This window comes from Plectropomus leopardus, chromosome 8, assembly GCF_026936395.1.
Source record: "Plectropomus leopardus strain MGB_pleo_1.0 chromosome 8, ASM2693639v1, whole genome shotgun sequence".
Classification (NCBI taxonomy): Eukaryota; Metazoa; Chordata; class Actinopteri; order Perciformes; family Serranidae; genus Plectropomus; species Plectropomus leopardus.
In genome coordinates this window covers 17,400,081-17,414,241 of record NC_142183.1, presented here as the reverse complement: position 1 = coordinate 17,414,241, position 14,161 = coordinate 17,400,081, and the positions used below count along the sequence as shown (strand labels likewise).

The 14,161-nt window shown below is 39.2% G+C and overlaps 1 protein-coding gene across 4 annotated transcripts in view; it reads left to right on the top strand.

Moving 5' to 3' along the window:
• mid2 (midline 2) overlaps positions 1–14,161 on the top strand; it is a 183,195-nt gene that overhangs the window by 144,560 nt on the left and 24,474 nt on the right. For all 4 annotated transcript variants that reach the window (XM_088081015.1, XM_042493808.2, XM_042493807.2 and 1 more), the window contains 3 exons: positions 2,279–2,406; positions 2,523–2,666; positions 12,921–13,082. In XM_088081015.1, the coding sequence (XP_087937141.1) occupies positions 2,279–2,406; positions 2,523–2,666; positions 12,921–13,082 (434 nt within the window). The remainder of the gene's footprint in view (positions 1–2,278; positions 2,407–2,522; positions 2,667–12,920; positions 13,083–14,161) is intronic.

Genomic DNA, 14,161 nt, shown 5'->3' with positions numbered 1-14,161 from the left:
TATTGTAGTTTTCAATAGTTGGTTAATACACTTAACATCACTGGTGAATGACATATGCAAATTAACAGGCTTCTTATACCTCCTTTTCACCCAAATTTGTGGGTGTATGTTGGTTTTTTAACCCAGAAAAAAATGATAAAATAGACAATAGACTGCTTTTCCATTGTCAACAGATTAGAGACAAATATAGGGCTTGGCAGGAGACAAGAATTTTACGATGGTTGCTTCTTTTTTTTTATATCTCTTACTTACTCAGTGTCTGTCAAACTTGGCGCTGACTAAATATTGAACGATGTTTGAGTGCTGTGTGGTTAGAGGCGGACGGTTTTTGTGGTGGCCTGTCATTGCAATGCACCATCAAAGAGGCTAAAACAAGCATCCATCCAGATGATCAAGTGGGTTTCATTTGCAGTTGGGAAGGGACTTTAGAGTTTTAAAAAAGAAAAAATGTAAAAAAAAAAAAAAAACAAAAAAAAAAGGACATACAGGAATAAATGCCCAAAGAGACCATAAGTGGTACCTAAGACTGTGAAAAATATTGTTACTTTTCAACACCACATTTGAAATGAAACAATCTCTGATATTCATACATTTGATAGAATCAAAACTACCAAAGCTTTAAAAAAGAAAAAAAAAAGATCTACAATCAGATTTGTAACCCAAGGCTGGAAAGATGAAACAACGTGGAAGAAAATCAAAAGCTGTTACAGCATTCTCTTCACAAACAAACCCACCATGTGACCGGAGGCATGTACTCAGTCACTTTTTCTCTACCAACACAGTGTGCGGTTGTCTAATAAAGAAAAGAGGGAAAAAATCTTATTTGTATTTCTCAAACTTTGTTTTGTTTTTGCCATGGTATTGAAAGAGATGTTAAGTATTGTCATTTTTTAGTACTTGTATTGAAGTTAAACCCTTTGAAACCCTTTCAGACACCTTTCACAAGTATTTAAACCTTTAAACCCCTGAACAAATTGCTTTGATTTCTTTCAAAAATATAGGAAAGACAATGAGCAACTTTGCAAGACATCAGTAATCTGGAGAATTATTTTTAAAAAGATAGGGAAAAATGTCTATAACATATTTATATTTAAAGTTATCATAATTACACATTTAAAATTATTAGAATTTTTAAATGCTTTGTTCAGGTCATTTCCTTGTTTTCTCTTGTGTTTTTTTTTCTTTTCTATTTTTTGTTACTTTTCATTGATTTCTTGCTCATTTTTGGTTCCTTTCTTCTTAAGTTGCTCATTGCCTGCTTTACAAGTTTTTCAAAAGAAAAAAAAGCAAGATTTGCCCAAGTTTCAAAGGTTTCAGATTCTGGTATTATAACTGTTAAGACACAAACATTTTAAAAGCCCTGCCCTACAATGAGTTTCACTTTTTCCTTCGATGAAATCCAATCTTAGAGTAAGGCTGCTGGTGAAATCAGCATTATATCAAACCTCTTAAGCTGCTGCGATCAATCCCAGGCCTCTGGTGAAAATCATCTGTCTTTTAAGCAGCCAGCCCTGCGGTTTCTCTTTCCACCTGCATACTTCTGTAATACCTTCATCCCTTCTTCCCACCGCAGCTCGCTCACTCTTTCTCTCACACAGACAAAGGTCTGTGCTAAATCTGCAGCTAGCGTAGCATTTTTTAAAATTTGGCCTAGACTCTGCTTTTTCCAGCACCTGGCCGAACTATTGATCGACTGGTTTCTCTTCACTGGGGAGCAAAAGTCTCAAGGACGAGCTCTGCTCTATGCTCCGCTCTGTGCTGCCCTGTAACCTTGCCAGTGCTGTGGTTCAGGCTGGCTCCTGCCGCAGACGGCTCACTGATGCTCAAAGCAGAAGTAGGCACAAGTTTCCACAAAGCTGCGCAGACTGTGGAGTCAGACTGTGTCAATGTGTGTCTGTGTTTGTCTTTGTTATGATGGCTCTCTGAGTTAACATCAACTGTGGGTTAGTGGTAGTTTATGGAGGGCAGGTTGCAGACACTTCTGTTTGATTTCTATTTTTTATTTCTATATTGTGCATTTTTTTTAAAAAAAATTTCCCTTTCTCTCTTCCTTATTTTTTTCTCACAACCTGCCACCTCTCCCCTCTTCTCACCTCACTTCCTTCACCTCTCTCCTCACATTTGTCCACCTCTTCATCACCCTTCATCTTTCCCTGCTCCTCCCCTCTCTTCGTCTCATCGCCTCTTCTGACGTCTCGGCTCTGCTCTGCTCCCTCACCTCTCTGCCATTCCCCTGACATTTTCTCTTCCTCACTCCCATGCCATGACCGCTCTAAAGGGTTGCCATGGCGACAGCCTCCTCCCAGGTACTCATCCCTGACGTCAACCTGAACGAGGCTTTTGACAACTTCGCCCTGGACTTCTCGAGAGAGAAGAAGATTCTGGAAGGGCTAGATTACCTAACAGGTAAGAGCTGAAGGTGACACATTATCTCATCAGGAAGTACTTCTATGTTAAATCAGACAAGATTATTAAGACCATATTTGTTTTTAATATGAATCATGTTCTTTCGTCCTGTGTAGCTCCCAACCCGCCATCCATAAGAGACGAACTGTGCACCGCCTCCCATGACACCATCACTGTTCACTGGACGTCAGAGGACGAGTTCAGCGTCACCTCCTATGAGCTGCAATACACCATCTACACCGGCCAGACAAATTTCATCAGTGAGTCTTGTACACACACACACACACACGCAGAAAACGATCATTGCTGTTGATCACATGCACCTATTATTTGAGCCTAAAAGGAAATTCATGTTCAGGTGATTAAATGCTTTAAATAGTGAATTTTTCTGTGTTTTATAAAGGAAGTATTTCCTGTAAATATCAAACTGCCCATTTAGAGCTTTCAAAGAACACATTTCTCCATTTTCTCCCTTTGTCCCATCTCTCCTCTCATGTATGCCAGCTTAAATTTTTCTTTGAATTGAGTTTGAATCTTATATGTTAGAAAAACGCCGGGCAAGTGTGGCAGGGAAATAATGGGTCCTTGAAAGGTCATGGAAAAGTTTTTGAAAAATGAAAATGTGTGGGAGCCCAATAGAAACAAGTGAGTAACACTGGTTATGCATGATTCTAACTGCACTCTTGTAGGCCGCTAACATGGAGGCTCCTGCTATATAATTAAAGCAAAGTACCTGCATGGTAACTTCAAAGGTTAGAGATCAGTGGATGTCTCTGGCATCAGTAGTGTTTTAATCATCAAGAGTGTTTTTATCAAACGATGTCAAATTTAAAGAGCTTTTAAAGTGAGACTATGTAACATTTGAAATAAGAAATGACATAGTCTCCCTCTCACAAATGAACAGTTCAATTTATAAGCAATAAAACCCATTCTTGCTCCAATCAGTACAATCAGAGGTTTTACTGCTTCAGTTTCATATGGTCTATAATGACCAGTAGCTTAATGTTAGTTCATTTTGATTGGATGTTACTACATAACTTGCATTAATAGGTCAGTTTCCTGACTTTAATACTCTTACTTTTGTGGTACAGTTGTGCTACATTTTAGCATTTACCAGTTTCCTGTTATTGTGGCTGCTGTTCAGCAAAAGATTGTCTCAGTTCAGATCAATTGAAAGGGCGTTTCTTTTGACTCCCAAATGCACAGAAAAACAATATGCTTATGAGCATATGGGAGAGGACAGTTTATTCATAGCAGCCACCATAATAAGAGTCCCCCAGTCTTTATAATACAAAGATACATATCTGCACCTTCTCACATAAGAGAAGAAACACAATAATCTCACTGACCTCTCTTCACTTACAGAGAGAAATAAAATGGAGCACCACGATCCTTCAAGAATTGCTCAGTTTTATTTTCATATGCTCAATATTTTATACAAACAGTGTTGCATAACCCAGAGTTTTTGTCCAGCTTTGGGCTTTGTTGTCCTCCATATTTATAGAGACATAGAGCTGAGTTATCAGGACTTCTTGTTATAAAAATAGGACATACAGTATATATCACGCGGGAACGCTTTAAATAGATTCACCATTTAGTATCTGTTTTTTGGTTTAAGCTGCATGAACAGTCTGTAGAAACAGAGAAACAAGAGATGAGGATGTAAAATCCCTGCTGCCCTCTTTTGACCTCCTCCATACCAAATCCATGTTTTCAGGCTTGTAAAAATATCCGGATCTATATTTGCGATATGTTGCTATAATTTTGGATCCGCCAGTAGAATTAAAACCTCTCAGATGTGTTCTTGTATTGTCTAATTTGCCTCATTAATCCATCTGTATCCAGCCATGGCAAGGGTCTTTTATTCAGTGCTTCTCTTGTTACATATGTAATTAGTAAAGCTGCACCATATAGAGCTGCTGTCATAATGTAATTATTAGGAGCAAGTAATTAGTTTTCAACGCAGATTGCGGATCCAATGTCACCACCATGTGGTTGTGTGTGCAGCCCCTAATGTTTTGGCTCATAACGCCAGAGCATAAAGGCTCAGAACATTTTTTGTAATTCCTCTGTTTAAGTTAAACCAACCACTGTAGTGACGAATAGTTATTCTTATGTAGATGTTTGGCCATTTTTTCCAAGTTCCTTTATCCTTCCCATATTTTGCAAGGTATTTGAGCTCTGATGGGGCCCAAACAATCAGGCCCGACCCTGCATAAACCCGCACAGTTTCTGCCCAAGCCTGACCTGAGCCGACCCACAGCAGCAGTTTTGACTGTAAATTAAATCTATTTATTTTTAAAGACTTAAACATGTCTCTCTCTGTCTCCCCTAGTTCTCCATCACTACCACCCTCATTTTTCTGTCTCTTTCTCACTTGATTCAAAACTCCTGACATTTACACATGAGAACTGCCAGTTTCCTAAAAAACAAACAAAGAAGAAACAGCTAATTTAGCAAGAACACGACTGGAACCAATAAGAAAAAAAAATACAGCCCAACCTGAACCCAGCATGTCAGGGTAGGCCAAATCAAGCTCGAGACCAGGAGCACATTTCTCAGCACCAGTCAGCAGTGATTCTCTTTCTTTGCTCCTTTCGTACTCAGAGAGCTCTGTCCCTGTCTCTCTGTCCCTGCTTGCTTGTGTGTCTCTGGCTGTATATCTGTATGTGTATGTCTAAGTGCGTGTGCATCCCTGTGTGCCTGTCTGTCTCTGTGTGTCTGTTCGCCCCCTCCCACTGTGCTTAAACACAACTGACAAGCATTGTGAAAGCACTACATGCATAATGTATCATTTGTCATGGTAAGATCATGTATACCACATGTAATATACCATGTTTATACCATATTGTTCAAAACAGAGTATTTAGTGGGTTTTCCAGCCAGATTCACAAAAATCGGCGTGCTTTGCAGCCATTACGTGGCCAGTGTGAAGCCAGCATTTTTCTGATGAAATCCTTATTAAAAGATCTAATATTCCAGACAGGATTTACATATTTGCTTCAAATCTGACCCCCATCAGCTAATCAGCATTACAGCTGATTGTCTGTCACTACATAAATAAAGGGAGAGAAAGACCACTGTGGAGGAGGAGAGGAATAGATGAGAATCAGAGTGGATAATGGTTACATATGGAAGGTGAGAATTACCACTTACTGATATGAGGAGGATATGATTAACGTACATGACCGTCCATGTGCACACACACACACACACCTGTGCCTCTCCACTTTTGCTCCACTCTTTGATCCTTTCACCATCTCCTCTCCTCTCCTCCTCTGCCCCTCTCCTCCTCTCTGCGGAGCCTGACATTTCTCCATCTAACCATGTAACTCAAGTGCCCCAGCCATTTGAAACATCAGGATACATTTCAGCTGTGATAGACTGAGTGACTCAGATATTCAGCCGTGTGCTGCCACAGAGTCCTCAGAAATTCACAGGAGAAACTGAGAAAGAGAGAAACCCATTTAGCCTGCCATGCCACTTGAGTTTTTACCATCGCATTTTTTTTTCAAACTTTCCAAGTGGCTAAATGCTCCCACTTGAGCGCCATCTTTTCTCTCTCGTTTTTTTCCTCTCTCCCGGCCTCATCCTTGGCCCTCCCAAGAGAAGGAGGGTCGTGTGATCCCTGCCTCTGCAGGATCACCCAAGCACAGCAGCAGAAAATAGAATCAGCAAGTGAAACCAAATACCATGGAGAAAAGTATGCAGTGTCAAAAAGCCAAATATGACTCAAGTAAAGATGTCTGCACTGTAATAGTGAAGCTGCTACCTGCGGCCCTGTGCAAGTTGCAGTGTCTAGCGTTGTTGACCCTTTTGTTTTTCTGCCAGCTGACATCCTCAACTGTCTACTTATTCTGTGCACTTACTCCACTGAAAATATTTGTTTTCTGTTTCTCACAGGCTCACCCAATCAGACATAATATAGTCAGTTTATTTTCTGATGTTAATTCCTGCAATAAAGATCAAGAGATGTCAAGAGAACAAGAGAGATATAAAAACAGAAACGAGTAATAGGCGATTTATCGATCTAGAAATAGAATTGGGTATAACTTTTCCTTTTGAGCCTTCAGCGTTTATTCATACTCTTTTGATTATGTTTTTCCTTCAAACACTGTACTACATCCTATTTGTTTCATTGATAATACAACACTGAAGTATAACAATATCCATAAATGATATGTCACTTTTCTCTGATACACATTTAAATTGATCTTGGGGTTACATTTCAGTCTGTGCTTATTCCACTTTAATGGTCTTAATATACGTGCATTCACAATAAGTAACTTTGAAGGAGTAGTTTCATATTTTGGGAAATACACTAGTATGCTGGAGCAGGTCCTGTATGGGTCCAGATCAGCACCAGAACCGACCTTTTGCCCCTAATGCTATCCAAGTGATATTCAGACTGGCCCTGCATTTTAATAAATGTCCTGTGACCCAACCTGTGATTAAACACTCCACAGTCATTCATCCTGTAGTGATTCATTTTTACTATCTTTACAGCACAGTTGGAAGATGTAACATAGTAATAATAATAAAAAAAAACTTTATTTGTAGAGCACTTTTCAAGCAAAAGCACAAAGTGCTGTCCAAAAAACACAAAAATAGTAATTATAAAAAATATGTATAAACGTACATGCATACACACAAAGACATACACATATATATACAATATTTCAATAAGAGGAAATATTGATAATAATAAATGAAATAGCCCAGTAAGATTATTACAGCTGCTCGTAAGTCTATCAACTATTAGGAGAAGTCTTACTATAAAAATATGAATGAACATGAATTAAAATCATATTAAGCATAGCCTAATTGGCAAAATCAATCACCAACTGACTGGCTACTCACTATGCTGGGGTTGGTGTGTAAAAAAGTCTGCAGTCCCTGGTTTAAACTGGGGTCTGTGTTCTTGCACCACAAATCACAAAAGTCTCTTTTATTGGCTATGCCCGAATTTCTATTTCTATGTTTATTTCTACCCCTTTCACAACTTTTTTGCAGGTTACCAGCATGTACCTGACCCAGAGCAGTTGAGTCTGTGCACAACTGTACAACTGAGTCATTACACTCAGCCAAGAAATATTCAGCACATAACCCTTTGAATTTTTTTTTTAAAATTATTTTTACTCTTTTCTCTTTTCTTTTGATTAAATAAATAAGCTATAACAAGTTAATCAGTGAGTTTCAGAGATGCTTGTAGAGGGATTTTGTTGCCTTTGGATAGAGCTAGGCTTGCCTGTTTTTATGATGCATATTCAGCATGTACACATGAGAGTGGTATCAATCTTCTCATCTAACTCTTTAACATTACTTAAAAAAAACATGACTGTAAGACAAAAAAACAACCTTGAAATAAGTAAAAAGAATTTCCCTTATTCGGTAATAGGAAACCCTGCCACTGTTTTGCCAGTCAAAAATGTAATGGCATCATCATGGCCTCCACTGAAAAGTCTTCCCACTTTACCTCCACTGCACCACTGTTAGCTCTACAGCCACTTTGTTTCTTTTAATGCCTCTCCGCATTGCCCACAGCTGTCATATTGATAACTATTACCCTTTAAACGAACAAGGTTTAGAAGCCAAATAGCCTCACAAGTTCCATACGCATCAGTTTTTCCTGCACTGCTCATCCAATTTTATTGTATCTGTCTGAACTAATAGAAGTCCACCCCCCTGTTCCCTCCTCTGCATGACTTCAACCACCTCTTTCCAGCCTCCATTCCCAATTTGTACATTTTTCTGAGCCCTAGATGTTAACCACAATAGCAACCTGCTTTACCTCTACCTCTACCTGCTGGTTTCATCTGTCTTTCATGTGTATTCATAAGCACTGGCCCATGGTGAAGTATTAATATGATTATCACAGGTGAAAAGCTGTATCGCAGTGGGCGTTAGAAAAGCCCAGAAATGATAAAACATCTCTGTATCTCAACAGGGCATCTTTCAGAGTATCAGCAGGATCAATCTTTGTAGCAGAGTTTGATGAAATGTTGATGAGGGTTCAGTCTTTGTAGGAAACTGAAAACACAACCGTATGCTTTTTAAAGTTATGTGGAGGTAAGAGATAGAAGCAGATGATGCATTTTATTGATTCATAGTGCACACACACACACACACACACACACACACACACACACACACAAATGCAGAAAATGTTGGCATTGTACATTTCTGCTGCATTTGAATATTTCAGACATATTATGTCAACGTTCATAAAGCTTTGGAGTTCTGATTACATGCATATGCAGTGACTTTGTTGTTGGGGGGTGGGATGACACCTTGGGGAGACGGCTGCTATAGACCACTGTCCAAGATCAACAAACAACAAAGCTAGTTGTTTTTTTAGCGAAACATCTGAAAAATATTTAGCAGTGATTGTGCCACAAAAAGGGGATGTTTAACAAGATGCTGACTGCATTTCCAGAGATTAATGTCCCACCAAAAGCAAGTGTTTTAGCAAGACATTGTCTGCATTTCCAGCGGCAGTTGTGCCACCAAAACAGTTGACTATTTGAAAGCCAACTGCAGCATTTCAAACAGTTATTGTGCCACAAAACAGGGGTATATTTTAGTGAGATATTGGAAACAATTCTATCAGTGAGTGTGCAAACAAAAACAGTTGATTTTTAGCGAGACACCTACAGCAATTCCAGCGGCAATTGTGTCACTAAAAGTGGGTGTTTTTTAGCAAAACACCTCTGCATTTCCAGAGATGATTGTCCCATCAAAAAGAGGTGTATTTTAGCAAGATATGCTGCATTTACAGCAGTGATAGTGCCACCAAACATGGGTGTTTTAAGCCCAAACATGATCTTTATCTAACCATCACCAAGTAGTTTTTGTGCCTAAACATAACCACACAAAATCACTGCATTGGTGATATGTAAAGAAACATAAAGTCAACATATCCACTACACAATAATGTACAAGTGCTGCACATCTGTGATTTGCAGAAATGCCAACATTTATTCTGGCAATTGGGTCGGCAACACATACCAATGCAGGCTCATACCCACACACACTCACACTCACTATCAACTCTATATTGCATCATCAAAGACGGCCCGTCCTCTACTCCCAGGATACTTTGTGTTTCTGTTCCCTTCTCAACTGTCCACAAACACAAGCAGACACACAAATACTATACATACACACATACACACTTGAAGTCTGAATGCAAGACACAAGCTGATCCATTTCCCCCCAGTTTCCCTCTTCTTACTCTTTTAACAATGGCACAGTCAGTTATTGCTCCACCACACTTTGAAGTGACAGCACTCTCCAGCACCCTGCTTGTGTCAGAAAGCCCCTTTACAGTGGTAAGAGTAGCAATAGCAGTATTGCTGTGTACTGACCTAATTTGATTTTGCAAAAAGGGAGAGGTGCTATGGAGATCAAAAGCTTTAAAAATGGAAAGCAGTGTGAATTCCTTCTCCCTCATCTTTCCCCAGTGTCTCTTTCCCAAAGCCCGCATAACATCGTAGCCTCTCTAATTTCTACAGGAAGCGGCTGAAATGACAGGTGGGAGGCATAATTTTCACAACAAGGGACAGCTGTCCCAGCAGAACAACACGCTTGCTTTTTTTGTGAGGATTTCATTGTTGACAGTGGATGCATATTTGTAAGAGCAGGCTGAAAAAAAATGCAGATAATCTGCTGGCCATCTCTGGATACAAAGCGGATCGTGTGAATGCAAGGTGTAAAGAAGCTCCTCTTAAACTGCTTCACTCTCTTAAAAGAAGATGAAAGCTCTCTTCAGCGTTTCTTTGTCTGAGAAAAGCTTGTGAAACTCGGCAGATATGTAAAGATGCAGCCCTCAAACTCACTTTAACAGTCCCCTCCCCTCATTCATTCTTAAAGCCGCCTCACTTTTAAAGGCCTTATTTGCGTCCTGTGAAGTATTTATATTTACAAGCAGACTCTCGGCTATTACTTATGCATGCTGTTGCCATCTTGTTCAATAATTCACAAGGCATCCTCACCAGAAGGGACAAGGCAGGCATGGCCCTGAGAGCTCTCTCCCTTTCAGGATTTTTATTCCCCGGCAAATCTGCAGGGGAGAGGAAAGATGAGACAATGAAAAGGATTATTATTCCACCTTCAACTCTACAAACATAAGCTTCAGCTGTAGTGATACCAAACAAGATACTTTGTTTGTTTTGGCGAGGGTTTATTTGAATGTGCTCAGATTTTTTTTTTTAAACCGGTGAAAGAAATATTAAGCCTGGTGGTCATTGTTTGCTCATAAAACATCATTTCTGCTGGACTTCTGTTGGCACATCATGGCAGTATTACTCATGCTGTTAGTGAGGCTCAGGGTGGTGAAATTAATAACTCAATTATTCTTCAAACACAGCATATATTCTGTGGTTAGAGATGCCCTGTACTGAAAGAGATGTTCATCGGTTTTCGTCACCTGTGCTCGACGACAATGCCAATGCAAAACACAGTCAGTGCAGCAACAGTGGAAAACTTCACACTGTGTTTGTTTTCTCCTACATCCAGTAGAAGCACAAGTGCAGCAGCGACTGTCAGATGCACCAGCTTTTGCGACATCTGATTCAAATAAACACCTGCCTTCCACAACAGCTCTGCCAGCTTAAAGGGAGAGTCCATCTGCGTTCTTTTCTGCTTTTTTCAAAATTGAAACGCTCTCTCAAAAAGCAGTGATGTAGGAGCACTGATAATAATACCTGAAAGGATAAGTTTAAATATGTTGAAGTGGGGTTATATTATGGGACTTTGCAAAAGTCATAGTCAGTAGAATATTTCCACTGCATTACTTTGCTGTCAGACAGCCCTTTCTGACTGGTAAATGAAGCCTTTATATCGCTCTCTTCAAAGCCAGGTCATTTTACCTCACAGAACACTCATTATTCTATAGGTGAAAAACTATTTATTGATTTTCAAAGCATGTGAAAAAAATCCTCTGTAATAGATGCAATCATGCATTATCTATATTCAGGTTTTGTTTGAGTAGTTAAAGTAAAAAAATACAGATTAATTGATTTTTTATGGATTCTTATTTACGGCAGTATTGATGCAACACTACCAGTGACACTTTCATACTCTGTTTTATTGTTAATGTTTACTATGGTCATTCTGCTTTTCTCTGCTACTAACCAAGAAATGCACAGTCTTCTTTGTCATGTTGTAGCCTTGCTATACTTATCTTTTAAAATACATAAAATTTATATTGTTTGTCCTCAATGTCAAGTTTGCCCTGTGGTGTCAAAAATGGTATTATACAGTATATTGATCATTTATAAGGCATTGTATTGAATATACAAAAAACAGAAATATCAGTATCTTGACAACACAAGTGGCGCCACAAACTTTTTTCAGACACACAGCAAAGCATCCTGTATAATCAAATCATCATTATGTTACAGACAGAGTACCTGGATCACTCACTAAGACATTTACTAAGTAGCACTTAAAAATCAAAATAAGTACTAATTAAACAACCTATCTTGGGCTCTTTTCCAGGCTTTTGCAACAAATTGTTTCTTTAAGTTTTGGTCAACAGAGCACCAGAAACTTTTGGTGTGTAGACAACACATTTATATGTAGCAGCATCATCACGCAGAAACCTATGTCAGATTGCACGGGAATACATTTTTAGAAAATAGCATTTCAACACTAAAACATGCGTACCTCAACCAAAAGTTGAATGTTGAAATTTAAATACATAAGGAACATCACTGGGAAGCTACAGAATGATATTAAAAACCTGAAAAAGAAAGTGGACTGGCAAATTTACACTCTCACTCAGGTTTAAAATCAGACCACTTCATACATGGCGGGTCAGTTGAAGTGAAAGTAGCAGTAATGTTGATGTGTAAATTAAACTCTAGGGGACCAAAAAAGCACCCCATTGTCAACGAGACTCTCTTCAGCCCTGAGCTGAGATTTTCTTTTTATCCTTCACAGTCGGTTGCAGCTGAAAAGACTGTGTTTAGAAGCAAGTGACTGCAGCGCTAACCCAGCCATTACTAACCCTCTCCACTGCAAGCCGCTCTGAATCAAAGCACCCGCCAACTGGGGTCATGTTGGTATTGCCAACAGTTCCATACATGTGAACATTAAAGGCTCACACTCTTTTGCCCTCAGGCGCTTACTACAGACATTTTGTCTCATATGGGAAGTACCTCACTCCTAATGGCTCATAGATACAGCTTAGTGAACACACAATATCGCCTCGGGGGAGCTCGCCATGATAAACCTGATGGAAAGGTAATGGGGTGGATCACTATGTACACATAAATGTTGCATAACACTGCGGCCTCTGAGCTTCTTACTGTGTGATGACTCACTTGATCTTCAGAGAAAAAATAACGTACAGCTCTGGTCAGATTTTGGGGGAATATTGTTTTCTTGCTGTTTTGAACATCACTGAAAATATTCTCAGCAGGACTCACTGTGCTTACCTTAAAAACACCAACACAATGTGGTTACTCATGCTGTGTATGTGTGTGTGTGTGTGTCCTTGAATCTACCAGGTTTATACAACTCTGCAGACAGCTGGATGATCGTACCCAACATCAAGCAGAACCACTACACGGTGCACGGCTTGCAGAGCGGCACCCGTTATATCTTCTTTGTCAAGGCTATCAACCAGGCGGGAAGCCGCAACAGTGAGCCAGCCCGCCTCAAAACCAACAGTAAGTGAAAGCACATGTGACACCTCTGCTTGCTTTTCTATGAATATTTACAAGCCTGGTTAATTTTGTTTTTGATAGTTGATACAAAGTTTCCTTTTGTCTGTTTCATGTGTGCAACATAACTTACAGGTTGTCTCCTATCAAAGCTTTCCTCAGGGGAGGTTATCTGATTTTAAAATGAGTGAAGGATGAGTGGCAGAATTAGAACTGGTTTAGATTAGATTTTAATTCATAGAAGAAAATTAATGCACTGGTGCCGGTTTTGAAAGAGATTACCGTCACAAACACAGACACATTTCTTTGCATGTTCCAAGAGGGCTTCCCTGATAGATTTTAACTATTTAATTTGATAGATTTACTTTTAAAAATGTATCAAATTTCTTTTTTGACTCATTTACACTCAACATTAGATACACAAACATAAAGGGACGAAAAAGAAACTGAGCCACCAGAGATCATGGGTGTACTGTAAATCAAGAGAGCTATAACTGTAGGAGACAATGCAGACATTTAAAAAAAAAAAGGCAGAACAGAAAAAAATCAATAATATAATGAAAAGTGTTTTGTGCCTAATGTCACAATGTATTTTATGGCCTCAAAGACCACCGCCATCTACAACACTGCCTCCGTTAAAAAGTTCATTATTATGACCTCTTTTACCATTGCCTTGTTTGTTGTTGTGTAAAACTTTTGATTCTGTCCTCTAGTGCCATCTATTGGCTGTATTTATGCCAACATAAAGTAAACATGAAAGTATAAGGGCAGTGACATTCACAAGTTTGAAACAGAAGTATCTATTTTCATGCATAAAGGAAGCAGGAATGAGCCCTCAGTCATGAAATCCTCCAGATTGTGAGATGAATTGAATTATAGCAACATTAGCTCACTGTGCACATTAAGTCTTGTTATAACTCGTGCTTTAGCAGCTTCCTGCTGCTAATGTATGAGCAGCAATGTTTGGTAGATATCTGTGTTTGTCATAAATCACACAATATCAGAAAGTGTCAGTGCCAACATTTCGGTCACATTTGAGATGTGCTAATGGAAGAGTTCAGTAAACGGTGCATTTTAAGAGCTTC